General features: G+C 42.6%; 1 protein-coding gene across 1 annotated transcript in view; it reads left to right on the top strand.

Annotated features, from left to right (window-relative positions):
* The window catches only part of ATP6V0A4 (ATPase H+ transporting V0 subunit a4), a 93081-nt gene extending 87359 nt beyond the window's left edge, over positions 1-5722 (top strand). The window contains exons 21-23 of the mRNA XM_049641935.1: positions 40-157; positions 3559-3730; positions 5223-5722. Of these exons, the coding sequence (XP_049497892.1) occupies positions 40-157; positions 3559-3730; positions 5223-5316 (384 nt within the window). The 3' untranslated portion in view covers positions 5317-5722. The remainder of the gene's footprint in view (positions 1-39; positions 158-3558; positions 3731-5222) is intronic.
* The last annotated feature ends 11010 nt before the right edge of the window (positions 5723-16732 follow it).

The raw sequence follows: 16732 nt of genomic DNA, 5'->3' as shown, positions 1-16732 counted from the left end.
AATACTTAATGAAATAGAATAAAAAATTCTCTCTTTCAGTTCAACTTTGGAGACATCTTTGTGCATCAAGCCATCCACACGATCGAGTACTGCCTGGGCTGCATTTCAAACACAGCCTCTTACCTCCGGCTCTGGGCCCTCAGCCTGGCTCACGCACGTGAGTGAGCTGCCCTCGGGGTCACGATCAGATCTCCCCTGGGAAACAGAAGCAAAGTGCTTGTTTGGAGAAGTGCCTTCTCTGGGTTATTTATGGCATGTTTGCCCAAAGAATGGTTGGTTTTTCTTAGGAAGAAGTGACTTTTTCTGTAGGTCTGACTTTATGTTACTGGAGTAGTTAGCTAGCCTCTGTGTCAGTTTCCTGTTGCTGCTATAACAAATTGCCCCCGTTTAGCAGCTTAAAACAAATGCAAATGTACTGTCTTACAGTTCTGGAGTTGTAGAACCAAGATGTCAGCAGGGCTGGGTTCTTTCTAGAAGCTCTAGGGGGTAATCCATTTCCCTGCCATTTCTATTTTTAGAGGATGCCTGCATTTCTTGGCCCTTGGGCTCATCAGTCTGATTCCTGCTTCATTCATCATGTCTCTATTTTCTCTGGCTCTGACTCCTTTGCTTTCTTCTTCTAAGGACCATGTGGTTACCTTGGGCCTACCTGGATAATCCAGGATGATCTCCTTATCTCAGCACCCCTTTGCTTTAATCCTGTTTGCTTAATCCATTCCTTTTTTTTTTTTTTTTAAGTTTATTTATTTATTTAGAGAGAGAAAGAGAGGGCACATAAGAGCATGAGTTGAGGTGGGGGGCAGAGAGAGAGGGGGAGAGAGGATCCCAAGCAGTCTCCACGCTGTCAGTGCAGAGCCCAACTTGGGGCTCGAACTCATGAACTGTCAGATCATGACCTGAGCCGAAATCAAGAGTCAGGTGCTTAACTGGCTGAGACATCCAAGTGCCCCCTGCTTAATCCATTCTTAATCCCTTTTTGCCATATAGCTTTTTCTTAAGATTAGAACATGGCCATCTTTGGGGGGTTCACTTTGAGAGAAGGCCTGCCTTGATTGTGAGCATTGGTGGGAAGTAGGCCAGTTGGCTGACCCTTGAGCTGCACCCACCCCGCCCCACCGGAGGTACTCACCACCTCACAGGGTCATGCTAAGCCCAATTTTGGTCATGATTCCATCCCAAAGGGGTTACTTAAGTCTGGAATCCTAACTCATCAAGTTACTTTGTAAGATCCTTCTTGATCCCTGCCTGATTCTCCAGTCTTGTCCCTTGGTATTGCCCTCAATGCCCCACCAGTCCCTGGTACCCACCCATTTCATAGGCAGTGGCCACCAAGACCTGCACTGAGGCTCCTGAGGCTGCCACATCCTCTGGGCCCCTCTGTGTTGGCCCTGCAGCCCCCTTTCCTGAAATCTTCCTTTCTTCCTTAGCTTTCTCCTCACCTGATTTCTTTTTTTTTTTTTTTTATTTTTGGGACAGAGAGAGACAGAGCATGAACGGGGGAGGGGCAGAGAGAGAGGGAGACACAGAATCGGAAACAGGCTCCAGGCTCCGAGCCATCAGCCCAGAGCCTGATGCGGGGCTCGAACTCACGGACCGCGAGATCGTGACCTGGCTGAAGTCGGACGCTTAACCGACTGCGCCATCCAGGCGCCCCATCTCCTCACCTGATTTCTAATTCCTCCTTCAGAGCTCACTCAAACGGCACCTCCCCTGGGAATCTTCCTCCCTGATCTCCAGTCTGGCAGGTGCCCTTTCCCTGGGTTCTGGGAGTGCCCCCTCCTAACACTGATTGCAGTTCAGTCCTGATTGGCCTGTGTCCCTACTGGACTGTGAGCTCCTGAAAGGCATCGACCCTGATTTCCACCCCTGCATTCCCAGTCCTGAGCACAATGTGTGGAACAGAGAGATCAGGCCAAAGTATGTGCTAGATGGGTAGAAACCAAAGCAAGGAAAGTGAGCCTGCTTCTTGATTTTTAGCAGAAATGCAAGTACTCACTGTTAGCCTTCGCGGCTTGGCCTGTGTTCATTTCCTTACATCAACTCCCACACATACACTTTACCTGTGTGCACACAGGTGCTTGGATGCATACATCCACAAGCACCTGCCTGTGTTTGCTTGTGCATTGACATGCACTCATGTGAGGTGGTTTCCCAGGGCCCTGAAGTGGATCTCTGAGCTTCGTGTGGTCAAGTGGTGTTTGATGTCAGCCTTTAGCTCTGATCCCAGATGCGGTTTGGAAGCATCACGTCACAAGAGGGCTGAGCCCAGATGGGACAGGAGGGTGCTCTCTGACCAGTCCATGCCCATCGAAGATGGAATTTGACATCAGAAAATCCATATGGCTTGTAGCTGCCTGGCACGGTCTACCCGTTGGATCTTTCTAGAACTCCCTGAGACATATAGTTCCCACGGAATATCTTCAACTCATGCTAACAAACTTGCTTGAAGAGGTGGTTTGGCAGAAAACAGATGCTGATTTAAGTCCTAGTTTCTCTTCTGCCACTTTTAGTTCAGTAACTCAGGCAAGCAGGCTAACCTGTGTGTGCCTTGGCTTTCCTGTGTGGTTCCGGTAGTGAGCCTGCTGTGTCAGTCAACCGAGGCTAGAATGTGTTGCAGTCACTACCAGCCCCGGATCTCAGCAGCTTAAACAATGGAAATGTACTTACTCTATCACATCTGTTCATCAGTGCCATGCTGAGACCTAAGTTGAGGGAGGCTGTATTTGGATACATGCTTCATCAAAAATCACCCAGATGGGGGTACAAGGAGGAGGTGAGAGTGAAACACTGGAAATTAACACACTTTCCCATTGTGTTACTCCAGCAGAAAGCCAGGGCTGGGGGACAGGGCACAGCACAGGTGCAGATACTCCCCCTTGTGCCCTCACATGTCTCTCTTCTCATCGTGTCCAAATATCCACTTGCAAGTGACAGGTCTTTATCTCTCTGGGCCATGCCACTTTGACCTTTTGGCTGGGTGACCTCCAGTCTCAACCCAACAATGTAATGGTAGTATCTCCCCAAAAGGGAGAGTGTGAGCAAGCTTTCTGGTGTCTCTTCTTATAAAGGCACTAATCCCATCATGAAGGCCCCACCTTTATGACCTCATCAACCCTTAATCACCTCCCAATGGCCCCTTCTCCAAATACCCTCACTTTGGTGGGTAGGGATTCAACATAGGAATTGGAGGGTGGGCGGGACACAAACATGCAGTCCATATCAAATCATATTCTACGCATTCTGTTGTGTTTCGCTTCTCTGGTGTAACATTTTGTTGCTCAGATTTATTCATGTTGCTGCTGGTAGCTGTAGTTTGCTCACTTTCACTGGTGAATACTGTGCCTCCGTATGTTTGTTGTCATGACAGAAACTCCTCTATTGTGAGCACTGCCCTAGACAGTCTCATACAGGTGCCCCAGGGCACATGTGCCTGAGTTTTCTAACTGAAGAGCACAGTGTTGGGATTCTAGGGTGTGCAGACCCAGGTATATGGCATGAAAAAACCCTGCACTTGCTACATAAACTCTGTGGTTGAGAAGGTTTCTCTTGCTCTTACAGAATTGTCTGAAGTGCTCTGGACCATGGTGATGAACATTGGCCTTCGCGTGCGAGGCTGGGGAGGACTCATTGGAGTCTTTATCATTTTTGCCATATTTGCTGTTCTGACGGTAGCCATCCTTCTGATCATGGAGGGTCTCTCTGCGTTCCTGCATGCCCTGCGACTACACTGGTGAGCGTGGCTGCACTGGGGAGGCTCTGTGTGCTCTAGAGAGAGATGATGGGCCATAGGACCAGCCAGCTGAGGTCACATCCTGACCCAGTTTGAGTCACCTGTTAGCCAACAGGTTGGCTATTACATGGCAATATTACATGATGAGGTGTGTGTATGTGTGTGCCTATGTGTATGTGTATACACATATGATGGCTGCCCTAGGATTAATGTTAGTTCCCATTTACTCATTCTCTTTTATTTTTATTATTACTTTTTAAATGTTTATTTATTTTTGAGAGAGAGAGAGAGTAGAGGAGGGGCAGAGAGAGAGAGAGGGATAGAGGGTCCAAAGCAGGCTCTGTGCTGACAGCAGAGAGCCCGACTCAAACTCACGAACTGTGGGATCATGACTAGAGCCAAAGTTAGATGCTTAACTGACTGAGCCACCCAGGCGCCCCTTACTTGTTCTCTTTTAAGAGTTCGTTTGTTATATCACAACTAGCTTCAAGATAAGGAACACTTCAAGTATTGGGAAGATGACAGATCTGAGATAGTCTCACAGCGGCATACTTAGTGAATCTGGGACATTAGGCCCTTGGTGCTGAGTGCAGGAACTATACCAGAAGTACAGGCTACTAACCTCTACAAAGTGGGAACAGAAGAAGGGTACCTGGAAGGAGGAAGGCACTCACAGGAGGCCCTTGACATCCGCAGATGTGTCCGGAGATTATGAGCCCTCACTAGGCTTACAAATATGAAAACATTTGTTGAAGCTCCTGTTTTTCTAACAAGTCATAGGTTGGCCAAGAATTTTGAGTGTGTGCTCATACCCTTAAACTGCAGAGACTGTCTTTAGCTCTCACCGATGCTTTCTACCTCCCTCTGTGCGCGCTGTTCATAAAGAAAAGTTTTTACATACTCCGTGTATGGAGTGGAGGGAATCACAGCGCCCCTGCCTCAGGTTATGACATCGGCTCTCCCCATGTCCTTAAGGAAATGAACCCTGTAACATAATCAAGCGTGAATGATCATGCATGATGTCTGCGATGTAAATTACAAGAACGTTAAGTCAGGGTCCTGGGTATTGTGAAATAGCATAAGCCCCGTGGTTAAGATGAGGATGGAGAAGAAAAACCACGTGGAACCTCGTGAAGCATTCTCTCATCACTAGCTCGTGAGACAAGACTTCACAGCGAATACTTCCCTGCTTGTGGGAGCCGTGGTGGGGGTCGGGTGGCTCTGCCGTCGTCTGAGAGGCTGGTGGCAGGGGCCTGGAGGAAGTGGGGTGGGATAGGAAAGGAAAAGTGTGACTGGGAGGCAAGAGAAGGATTTTTATAAGCCTCAGAGGATCCCTGTAGTGGCCACCAACGTGAGTGTCTTCCCTGGCACACCTTCCTGACCCTGTGCTTGATTTTACAAATGCTCCGCTTCTTCCCTTCCCGGCCAGCCTCTAGCTTACATGTTTTTATCTCGCTTTTTTTTTTTTTTTTGCCACCCCTCCCCCCCCAAGGGTGGAGTTCCAGAACAAGTTCTATGTCGGGGCCGGTTACAAGTTTTCTCCTTTCTCCTTTAAATACATCCTGGAAGGGACATCGGAGGAATAGCGGCAGGTCCCGTGGCTGCCGCATCTTCTGCCTCAGTCTCTGTGCCTGTGAAAGAAGTTCAGCTTTGTCTTCAATGTCGGCCTGTGCTAGGCGGTCAATGGATGATTGTTCTTAGCTATCCGGAGACAGGAAGCCGTGTATATTTTACTTATAAGCCTTGGAATTTGATACGACTTAACCATGTCACAGAGGAACCGACCTCATGTGGGGTCGTCATTGTCAAAAACTAAAATGACTGAGAAATGGGGAGCGCTACACTGATGTTTTCCTGCAATATTGTAAGTATTATATGCAAGAAAATAAACTTCTGGGCCATTTCCTTGTTCTTTAAGATGTCTTTGTCCAAAATTATTCTGTAATATTTAGTATTGATAGTTACAGGCCAAAGCTCAACAATAGAGTTACACAAACTAATTTAAGAGGATTATGTTTATTTTATTCTTTCATTTCCTGGTTCCTCAGATGTGTTTTTTCCTTGGCCTGGGCTAAGCTTTATAAGATTAGGAACTTTCTCATGAATCTCCACTCCAGGTGGGAAAGAAAGGGTAATGTTCCCTGGACGGATGGCTGGCCCCATGTAGCTCTGTTGTTAAACCCTGTGGAATGAAGTGTGGCAACATATCATCAGCGACTGTTTGCTGGATGCACATTGTGCTGCAGGAACTGGAGAAAGAGATTTGAAGACTCGAGAAAGTTCTGGAAAACAGCCTGCCAGACAGGAGTCTGCCAGACAGGTCTTCCCTGATACTCTCTGGGTCTGTCAGCCCTGAAGTCATTTCTAAGCCTCCTGGATTGTCAAACTCTTAAGAGCCAGTTTTGTAGAGGAAGATATGTGTCATCAACTATTTAGATAACTATTTAGTTATCCAGGTTAATCATAATCTTCATGGTAACTAGACCAGTGGAATTAAGCATTGTTACCATTGGTACAGTGCTTTACAGTTTACAAGGCACTTTTTAAAAAAATGGTTTTAATGTTTATTTATTTTTGAGAGAGAGAGAGAGAGAGAGAGAGAGAGAGAGAAGAAGGGGCAGAGAAAGAGACACACACAGAATCTGAAGCAGGCTCCAGGCTCTGAGCTGTCAGCACAGAGCAGGATGTGAGGCTTGAACTCATAAATCGTGAGATCGTGGCCTGAGACAAAAGTCAGACCCTTAACCAACTGAACCATCTAGGCGCCCCTCATTTTTTTTTTAAGTAAACTCTACCTCCAACGTGAGACTTACACTCACAACCCCAAGATCCAGAGTCGCATGCTCTTATGACTGAGCCAGCCAGGTGCCTCAAGGCACTTTCTACATAGCATCTAGTTCTTAAGATTTCAGAGTATTTGACCAAATCCAAAATTGCCTTTTGGACATATCTCTGGGTTCTTCAGCTCCCTCCTGCCCTGCTTGATAGTGGGGTTGATGGGTGCGCATGGAAGTGTCATGGCTCAGACCCGAGGAAGGTTCTATGTCACCTTCTGTATCAGTGTCATGACTTGTCTAGCACAACTTAAGGCACAATTAACTGCTAGAAAATTTTCAGAGATTAAAGCAGGTTGAGCCTAAGAATGATAGTTGACATCTTTGACTTCCAATTCTGATACTTTATCATGTGTGTCCCCAGGCAGGAGACCGAGTTGTTCTGCTCATTGCCAAAATGGGGATTAGTGATCTCCATTCTCTGGGTTGTGGAAAGGAAGTGTAAAGCATGGGGCATGGACCTGCTACTTATCTGGTAACATTGCCTAAAGGAAAGAACAGACAAAAGCCGTATGTAAATGTTAGTTTAAATCCATAAAAGCCAAGGTCACTGGATAATTTCAAGTTTCTCAGGACATCACTGCCCTTCTCAACAACTATCTAAAAATATGCTACGTGTACATGGATCGCCAGGCTTTGCCTCTTTACTTCTAAGCAGTGATGGCTGTGAGAAAAGGTTTGAAAGGACAAAGCTTCCTTCTGCCCCTCACCTAGAGCCCTGCTTTTCCAGAAGTTCCCATGGCCTCCCTGAAAACTGTTATTTTCCTCCAAGATTTGGCAGCCTTCTTTAATCTCAATGAGAGACATAATTTCCCCTTTAAAAAAGGATTGGGTGAAGGGCTACAGAAAAGGGGGTGTAACCTGGATGTCACTCACTTGCCCACACCACAAGGTTGCTCCTTAAAGAATTCCACTCACAGAACTGAGCCAAAAGAGGAGGAGAAGACCAGGGGGCCGGGCTTCTTAGGCAGGTAAGTTCAGAAGCCCCTCCTGGGGCCACCAATGGTCTAACTGCTGCGTGACACTTGGCTGTGTTAAGAGTGAGCAAAAGAGCCTGAAACTGGAAAGCTTTCCAAGGACTATACAGAGGTAAGAAACTCCGACGGGCAGCATAGATCTGGATGTACTTTTCCTGCTTTGGAGTGGGAGATGGGGAGGTAGGAGTTTGACCATTTGTACTTGACTGAAGGCACATGGAATATGAAAAGTTCCCTCTTCATACTGATGATATTGCAAAATCAATTACATCATACACACATACAAGCGCGTTCAGTTTTAAAAAGCTCTGACATGGCTCAATTATTTCTGGCTAAAAAATTCAGTATAGCAAAATGCAATGGAATAAAAAGTCCATCAGTGCCCTGGAATTTATTTTAATGAAGCTTGAATGCCACGTGAGCCTTTTGAATTTCAGAGTAGACCCTCAGCGTGTCAGTTCTTACAGATATTTTGTTTGTTTATTTATTTATTTATTTAAAGGTTTTATTTTTTAAGTAAAATAAAGTCCCAACATGGGGCTCAACATCACAACCCTGAGATCAAGAGTCGTAAGCTCCATGGAGTGAGCCAGGCAGGCACCCCTTTTACAGATTTTTTCAAGCTAGGTCATGGGTTACTTTCCCATTGTGGTTTTCAAGGAGCTGATGGTAAGGGGTGGGAAACATTCTTCACCATGTTACTCCTTCTCTTCTTGAGTTGGTCCAACTGATTATCCCTCCTCTTCCTAGGTTAGAATGGATTCAGAATGATTTAGGGAAACAATAGAAGATGCCAACTCAGCTTTTCCAACACTCCATTTCAGACTTGAGATTACAAGTTCTATCTGTAATGTACCTCATATCTATCTCTATGGAACATTCTGTCCCCTTTTTTAGGAAAACTTTTCCTTATGAAACTTGGCTGAAACCCTAGAGAATACAAGGAGAATATCTGTGATCTATTAAATTTGAGTTAATGTTGGGTGTCCTCTTAATAACGTGTACTGTAAGCCCATTTATAGCATGCAGATGTGAATGCCCAAATCCTGATAATCTGTTTACACCGGGGAACTCCCCTCCCCACCACCCAACATGGCACCCAACACCCAACACCCAAATAGTCAATCTATTTCAGAAAACAAGTAATTTCTTTTCCCATTTGGGTGGTTTTTCATCTGAGGCCAAGGTGTTTTAATGTTAGTGGAATATTAAGCAGTAAATGCTTTTGCACACATTTGATAACTCTGAAAATACTTAAGAACTTATGCTGTGTGTATTTGATTTGTGATTATGGAGAAATTTTAGACATTTAGTTGATACCCTTATTCAGGGATAAGAAATAGTACTTCCATGGGTGCTTAGGTTGCAGCGGGCACTGTGCCATATTATACAAACCTCATCACATCTGATCCTTGTAACAAACTGAAGAGGAAGCTTCTCAGTTAAGAATTATACACAACTGGCTGGTCTGAGTGCAGTGGTGTTTACCATCCATTGATCACGGCCATCTACATATTTCTTTGTTCCTTCTTCCCTCCCACTGCTACACTCAGCTAGACTAAAAATAAAATAATTGCACACAACTTCAAGGAACAGAGACTAGAAATAACAGTGTCTTCAACAGAGAGCGCTTAATTTTTTTCCCATGTAGATGTCTGGAGGTAAGTGGTCCACAGCCATAGGAGAGGTTTCCAGGCTCTTTCTAGCTTATGCTCTGCCAGACTTGGCCCGAAGTTTCCATATTTCCATCTTCACATTTGCATCATGACCCAAGATGCCTGATGAAGCACCAGCCATCATGCAGGGGGGAGGGGCAGAAGGGCCTTCATCTGCCTCTCGGTGACCACTTTCTTCAGCGAGGTGCAAGGGAGGACCTTATTGGGAAGACAGCAAGCTACTTCTCCCACAGGTAGCTGGGTATTATTTCCATTTTCAGAGAAGGAAACTGAGGAAGAAGAAACAGAATCCATTCAATCTCAGTCTCACCGTGGCTACTGATTGCCTTCCTTTTCCTCCCTCCCTTTCTCCCTCCTTTCCTCCTCTAATTCTTCTTCCCTTCTTCCTTCCCTCCTCCTTCCTTCTTTCTGTCCTTTCTTCCTTCTTATGTTAATTTAGTAGGTATAAAATGATACCTAAGGATTTTTTTGTGACTGCCATTTTGTCAGTTACTATAGAAGGTGAACAATTTTCCAGTTTTGCTTCCAGTTTTTATATATTCTTGTGAATTGCTTGTTCATGTAATTTGCCCATCAATCTATTAGAATCTAATGTTTTTCTTGTAATTTGTGGTTTATATGTACTACCGACATTTATTTGTTGAGTGCATAGACATGTGCATGCACACACACGCACACACACACATTTGCAAATGGCTTTTCTTATTTTAATTTTTGAAATTGTGGTAAAATATCTATAACATAACACTGACCATTATACCAATTTTAAAGTGACCCATTCAGTGGCATTTAGTTGTATAATTTACAATGTTGGGCAAACACCGCTACCATGAAAGAGGGCTTCCTGTGCCAGGCCACCTTGGGCACTTCCAGCCAGTTAGTGATTTGATCATGTCTGGGTCAAGTGCCTACTGCTGACCCGATAGGTCATGGCCGGTGATGGGGGGCAGTGGGGGCAGTGGTCAGGCCTGCCTAGGACAGTGGCCTAGTGAACACCGAAAGCAAGATGTCAACTATACATTGGTTCACTTTTGCAGAAAGAATTTTTGTGGTACAAGAACTAGCCTTTCTAAAAATTCAAACAAATTAGATAAGCATAAAGAAGGAAGAATGGGGAAAAAACCCTAACTTCTCCCTGCCCTAGGTAATTCTTTTCTTACCCTTGTCCTCATGGCTGGCTCCTGCTTCTCCTTCAGGCCTCCACTTAGAATTGCTTGCAGAAGCCTCCCCAGGTCTGAGGACTCATTAAGCAGGGGCCCCCCTTTGTGTGCCAGAGCAACCTCCACTTAACCCTGGGACCCACTCTTCCGCCTGAATCTGTCCCTTTGTTCGCCAGAGACCCTTTCATTATATTGTATGCTCTAGTACATAGTAGTACTCCACAAATACTTACTGAAAGACAAAAAGTTTCAGACAACATCTCTCCTGAAATCTCCATGCAGGTACCTATTTAAGTGAAATATTATAAATTGGGATCAATATGTACATACCCATACGTTGTGAATACGTCTGCATTATAGACACACATCTTGGAAAATGCTTTCAGCACAAAATGGCCTTTCAGTAAGAGCTTTTAAATGGTATTCTGTTTAGCCACTTCTCCACTGGTGGGCATTGAGGGTGTATCCAATTCTTTTGTTGTTGTGAAAACAACAGAGTGGTGACCTTCCTTGTATGTATCTTTGTCTACCTTTCGACTACTCCATTAGGATGAATCCTAGGAATGAAATTGCTTAGTCAATATTCTTTCATCTCTGCCTAATTGCCTTGTGCAAAGGTAGCAGTGGACATTCCCAGTGATAATTTGAGTGCCTATTTCCCTTTCGTGGTGTAGAATCAATTTTTAAGACTTTGGCAAACCTGATAAAGGAAAATGGTAACTCTTTTTAATTTGAAGGCATGATAACTACTTAGGTTGAACATAATTTCATTTGTCAGCACTGTATGTTTTCTTTTGTGTTTGTCCCTCATGGCTTGGCCCCTCCATTGTTTCCTTCCTGACCTCCACGAGCCTTTGTTAAACATGTATGTTGCAGATAGTCTGTGCTTTGTCTGCATGTATTGAACTTTATAATTTCTGTATTGAGGTAGAAAGTGCATATGGCAACAAATCAAGTTGCCGGATGAGTTTATAACAGAAATAAACAATCTCCTGACTTGATTTTCCCCATCCCCAGAGAAATTTCTTTTGTCTTGTTTTTTGTTTTTTAAGTTTTTCTGGTAATTATCTTTATAGTTAGAACAACATAATTGTATTTTATTTCTTAGTTTATCAACTGAAGGCAGTCTCAATCCATTATTCACTATAAAAGATGATGGTTTATGTCATGATTTCCTCTTTGCCATTCTCCTAATATTTTATAGGTATCCTTTTAAAAAACCAATCGCAACTGTTTTTCATGTTACTAAAAAGTCTACATCAATATAAAATTATTTGTTTTATTTTTAGAGAGAGAGCATGAGCCAGGGAGAGGGGCGGGGGGGGGGGGGGGAAGAGAGAGAGAGAATGAAACTTAAGCAGGCTCCATGCTTAGCATGCAGCCCGATGCGGGGCTTGATCTCATGACCATTAGGTCATGACCTGAACCAATATCAAGAGTCAGGTGCATAACCACCTGAGCCACCCAGGCGCCCCCCTCAATATAATTTTAGATGCTATGTATTATCAGTTTAACCATTTCCTCTCTACTACTTTCACTACGTAGGTTGTTTCCTATTTGTTATTGTTAAAATAGACTTGGATAAAAAAGTGTTTAGATAAACTTCTTTGTATAGAGAGCATTTTCCATATTTGAGATATTTCCTTGGAACAAATGACAAGAACTGGGATTACCCGTTCAGATGAAACTAGTTTTTAAAGCTTTTGACCCATTGCCAAATTGACACGAACTGTTCGAAGGGCATGGAATGATGGATTTCAGATGGGGGCTACGTAGGGCTCACAGTAACGATCACCTGGAAAAAATGTTCAAGCCTCCCATGCCGCTGGTTGAGAGTCACTGGTAAGGAAGGAGGAATAGGGGCTTTGAGGTAGTGGTGTGTTTAATAAAAAGATTGGGTTGAAGAGGGGGGTGGTGCCTAGATTTGTAGTGTTTGCCCATCTCTCTGGTGTAAATAGTCTCACCATGGCTGGTTTTGAATTACCAACATGATGTTACTGAATACAGAGTTGGGAAGAGATGTATACAGTCCGCCCTCGGAAGCTGGTGGGAGCTCCTCCAGCAGCACAGATACGCTCTAATGCCTGGCATGCACAAGGTGTAGGTTTATATGGATGCATTTTTTCATTCCGGTTCACCCGCATCCCAAGCTCTCCTTCCTTTGCCCCGAAGATAGTCACTGTCATGGAATTTTCATATATCTACGTAAAATATAAAATGTATACCATCTGGGGGTACATATTTTCACGTTAGGTAAGTTATTGTTCTTGTTTTTTTCCTTTTATTTTTAGTTACTCTATTGGCTGTTTTTGCGATTACTAATAGTATACTAAGAGCTCCGGTTCTCATGCTTTTTTGGGTGGGCTGCCGCCCCATCCATCCAACTTTCCTCACTGACTTCATCTCTCTTTTTTTAAGGATAATTTTAGTCATTGTTGAGGGTATTAACATTTTCATTCAGTTCTGAAACCACAATCAAGTCCATGTAGTTTTTCAAATGCTGACTCTAAACCTGAAAATGAATGAACAAACTTTTTTTTTTTTTTTTTACCATATACATATTGCTCACTTTAGGACCAAGTGTTATATGCAAAGATTTTATGTTTTGAAGTCCAATGTCATGACCACAAGGAATTCTCTTTTCTTTTTCTCATCGGTGGCCTAAAATCACGCTACATTTTAGTTTTCATTTATATGATAGAAACAAAATGAGTCTCCCTTTCAATCAAGAAAAATATGAAATCATATGGGGTGCCTGGCTGGCTTAGTAGACTGTGAAACTCTTGATCTCAGGGTTGTAAGTTTGAGCCCCCCATTGGGTGTAGAGATTACTTAAAAATAAAATCTTATTAAAAAAACCAATTTGTTTAATTTATATCCAAGATAGTTAGCATATAGTGCAACAGTGATTTCAGGAGTAGATTCCTTAATGCCCCTTACCCATTTAGCCCATCACCGCCCCCCACAACCCTTCCAGTAACCTTCTGTTTGTTCTCCATATTTAAGAGTCTCTTGTGTTTTGTCCCCCTCCCTGTTTTTATATGATTTTTGCTTCCCTTCCCTTATGTTCATCTGTTACGTATCTTAAATTCGTCATATGAGTGAAGTCATATATTTGTCTTTCTCTAATTTCACTTAGCATAATACCCTCCAGTTCCATCCATGTAGATGCAAATGGCAAGATTTTATTCTTTTTGATTGCCGAGTAATACTCCATTACACACACACACACACACACACCCCACATCTTTTTTATCCATGCATCCATTGATGGACATTTGGGCTCTTTTCATACTTTGGCTATTGTCAATAGCACTGCTGTAAACATGGGGGTGCATGTGCCCCTTCAAAAGAGCACACCTGTATCCCTTGGGTAAATACCTAGTAGTGCAATTGCTGGGTTGTAGGGTAGTTCTATTTTTAATTTTTTGGAGGAACCTCCATACTCTTTTCCAGAGTGGCTGCACCAGTTTGCATTCCCACCAGCAGTGCAAGAGATATCCTCTTTCTCTACATCCTCGCCAACATCTGTCATTACCTGAGTTGTTAATGTTAGCCATTCTGACAGGTGTGAGGTGGTTTTGACTTGTATTTCCCTGATGATGCGTGATGTTGAGCATTTTTTCATGTGTTAGTTGGCCATCAGGATGTCTTCTTTGGAGAAGTGTCTATTGATGTCTTTTGCCCATTTCTTCACTGGATTATTTGTTTTTTGGGTGTTGAGTTTGATAAATTCTTTATAGATTTTGGGTACTAACCCTTTATCTGATATGTCATTTGCAAATATCTTCTCCTAGTCTGTCGGTTGCCTTTTAGTTTTGCTGATTATTTCCTTCGCTGAGCAGAAGATTTTTATTTTTATGAGGTCCCAAGAGTTCATTTTTGCTTTTGTTTTCCTTGCCTCTAGAGACATGTTGAGTTAGAGGTTGCTGTGGATGAGGTCAAAGAGGTTTTTGCCTGCTTTCTCCTCTAGGTTTTGATTTCCTGTCTTACATTTAGGTCTTTCATCTGTTTTGAGTTTATTTTTGTGTATGGTGTAAGAAAGTGTTCCAGGTTCATTTTTCTGAATGTCGCTGTCCAGTTTTCCCAGCACCACTTGCTGAAGAGACCGTCTTTATTCCATTGGATATTCTTTCCTGCTTTGCCAAAGATTAGTTGGCCATACATTTGTGGGTCCATTGCTGAGTTCTCTGTTCCATTCCATTGGTCTGAGTGTCTGTTTTGGTGCTAGTACCATAGTGTCTTGATGATTACAGCTTTGTAATACGTCTTGAAGTCCGGGATTGTGATGCCTCCAGCTTCAGTCTCCCTTTTCAAGATTGCTTTGGCTATTTGGGGTCTTTTCTGGTTCCATAAAATTTTTAGGATTGTTTTTTTGTAGCTCTGTGAAGAATGCTGGTGTTATTTGGATAGGGATTGCATTGAATAGGTAGGTTGCTTTGGGTAGTATCAACATTTTAACAATGTTTATTCTTCCAATCCAAGAGCATGGAATGTTTTTCCATTTTTTTGTGTCTTCTTCAATTTCTTTCATAAGCTTTCTCTAGTTGTCAGTCTATATATTTTCCACATCTTGGTTATGTTTATTCCTATATATTTTATGGTTTTTGGTGCAATTGTAAATGGGATATATTCCTTGTTTGTCTTTCTGTTGCTTCATTATTGATGTATAGGAATGCAACCAATTTATGTGCATTGATTTTATATCCTTCAACTTTGCTGAATTCATGGATCAGTTGTAGCAGTTTTTTGGTGGAATCTTTTGGGTTTTTCATATAGAGTATGATGTCATCTGCGAAGAGTAAAAGTTTGACTTCCTCCTGGCCAACTTGGATGCCTTTTATTCATTTGTGTTGTCTGATTGCTGAGGCTAAGACTTCCAATACTATGTTGAATAATAGTGGCGAGAGTGGACATCCCTGTCTTGTTCCTGACCTTAGGGGGAAAGCTCTCAGTTTTTCCCCATTGAGGATGATAATTAGTGGTGGGTCTTTCATGTATGGCTTTTATGATCTCGAAGTATGATCCTTCTATCCCTACTTTCTTTAGGGTTTTTATCAAGAAAGGATGCTGTATTTTGTCAAATGCTTTCTCTGCATCTGTTGAGAGGATCATGTGGTTCTGGCCCTTTCTTTTATTAATGTGATGTATCACGTTGATTGATTTGTGGATAGTGAACCAGCTCTATATCCCAGGTATAAATCCCACTTACAATGGTGAATAATGCTTTTAATGTATTGTTGGATCCCGTTGGCTAGTATCTTGTTGAGGATTTTTGCATCCACGTTCATCAGGGAAATTGGTCTGTAGTTCTCCTTTTTAGTGGGGTCTTTGTCTGGTTTTGGAATCAAGGTAATGCTGGTTTCATAGAATGAGTTTGGAAGTTTTCCTTCCATTTCTATTTTTTGGAACAGCTTCAAAAGAATAGGTGTTAACTCTTCTTTAAATGTTTGGTAGAATTCCCCTGGAGAGCCATCTGGCCCTGGACTCTGTTTTTTTTGCGAGATTTTTGATGACTAATTCAATTTCTTTACTGGTTGTGGGTCTGTTCAAATTGTCTATTTCTTCCTATTTCAGTTTTGGTAGTTTATATGTCTAGGAATTTGTCCATTTCTTCCAGATTTTCCATTTTATTGGCCTATAATTTCTTATAATATTCTCTTATTATTGTTTTTATTTCTGCTGTGTTGGTTGTGATCTCTCCTTTTTCATTCTTGATTTTATTTATTTGGGTCCTTTCCTTTTTCTTTTTGATCACACTGGCTAGAGGTTTATCAATTTTGTTAATTCTTTCAAAGAACCAGCTCCTGGTTTCATTGATCTGTTCTGTTTTGTTTTATTTTGATAGCATTGATTTCTGCTCTCATCTTTATTATTTCCTGTCTTTGTCTTATGCTGGTTTGAGGTTTTATTTGCTGTTCTTTTTCCAGCTCTTTGAGGTGTATTCAGCTCTCAGGTTGTGTATTTGAGAACTTTCTTCCTTTTTTAGGAAGGCCAGGATTGCTATATACTTCCCTCTTATGACCGCCTTTGCTGAGTCCCAGAGATTTGGGGCTGTGGTGTTATCATTTTCATTGGCTTCCATGTGCTTTTTAATTTCCTCTTTAACTTCTTGCTTAGCCCATTCATTTTTTAGTAGGATATTGTTTAGTCTCCAAGTATTTGTTATCATTCCAAAATTTTTCTTGTGGTTGATTTTGAGTTTCATAGCGTTGTGGTCTGAAAATATGCACGGTATGATCTCGACCTTTTTGTACTTGCTAAGGGCTGATTTGTGTCCCAGTATGGGATCTATTCTGGATAATGTTCCATGTACACTCGAGAAGAATGTATATTCAGCTGCTTTAGGATGAAA

The sequence above is a fragment of the Panthera uncia genome, chromosome A2 (assembly GCF_023721935.1).
Source record: "Panthera uncia isolate 11264 chromosome A2, Puncia_PCG_1.0, whole genome shotgun sequence".
In the NCBI taxonomy this organism is placed as follows: domain Eukaryota; kingdom Metazoa; phylum Chordata; class Mammalia; order Carnivora; family Felidae; genus Panthera; species Panthera uncia.
This window is presented reverse-complemented; position numbering and strand designations above follow the sequence as displayed.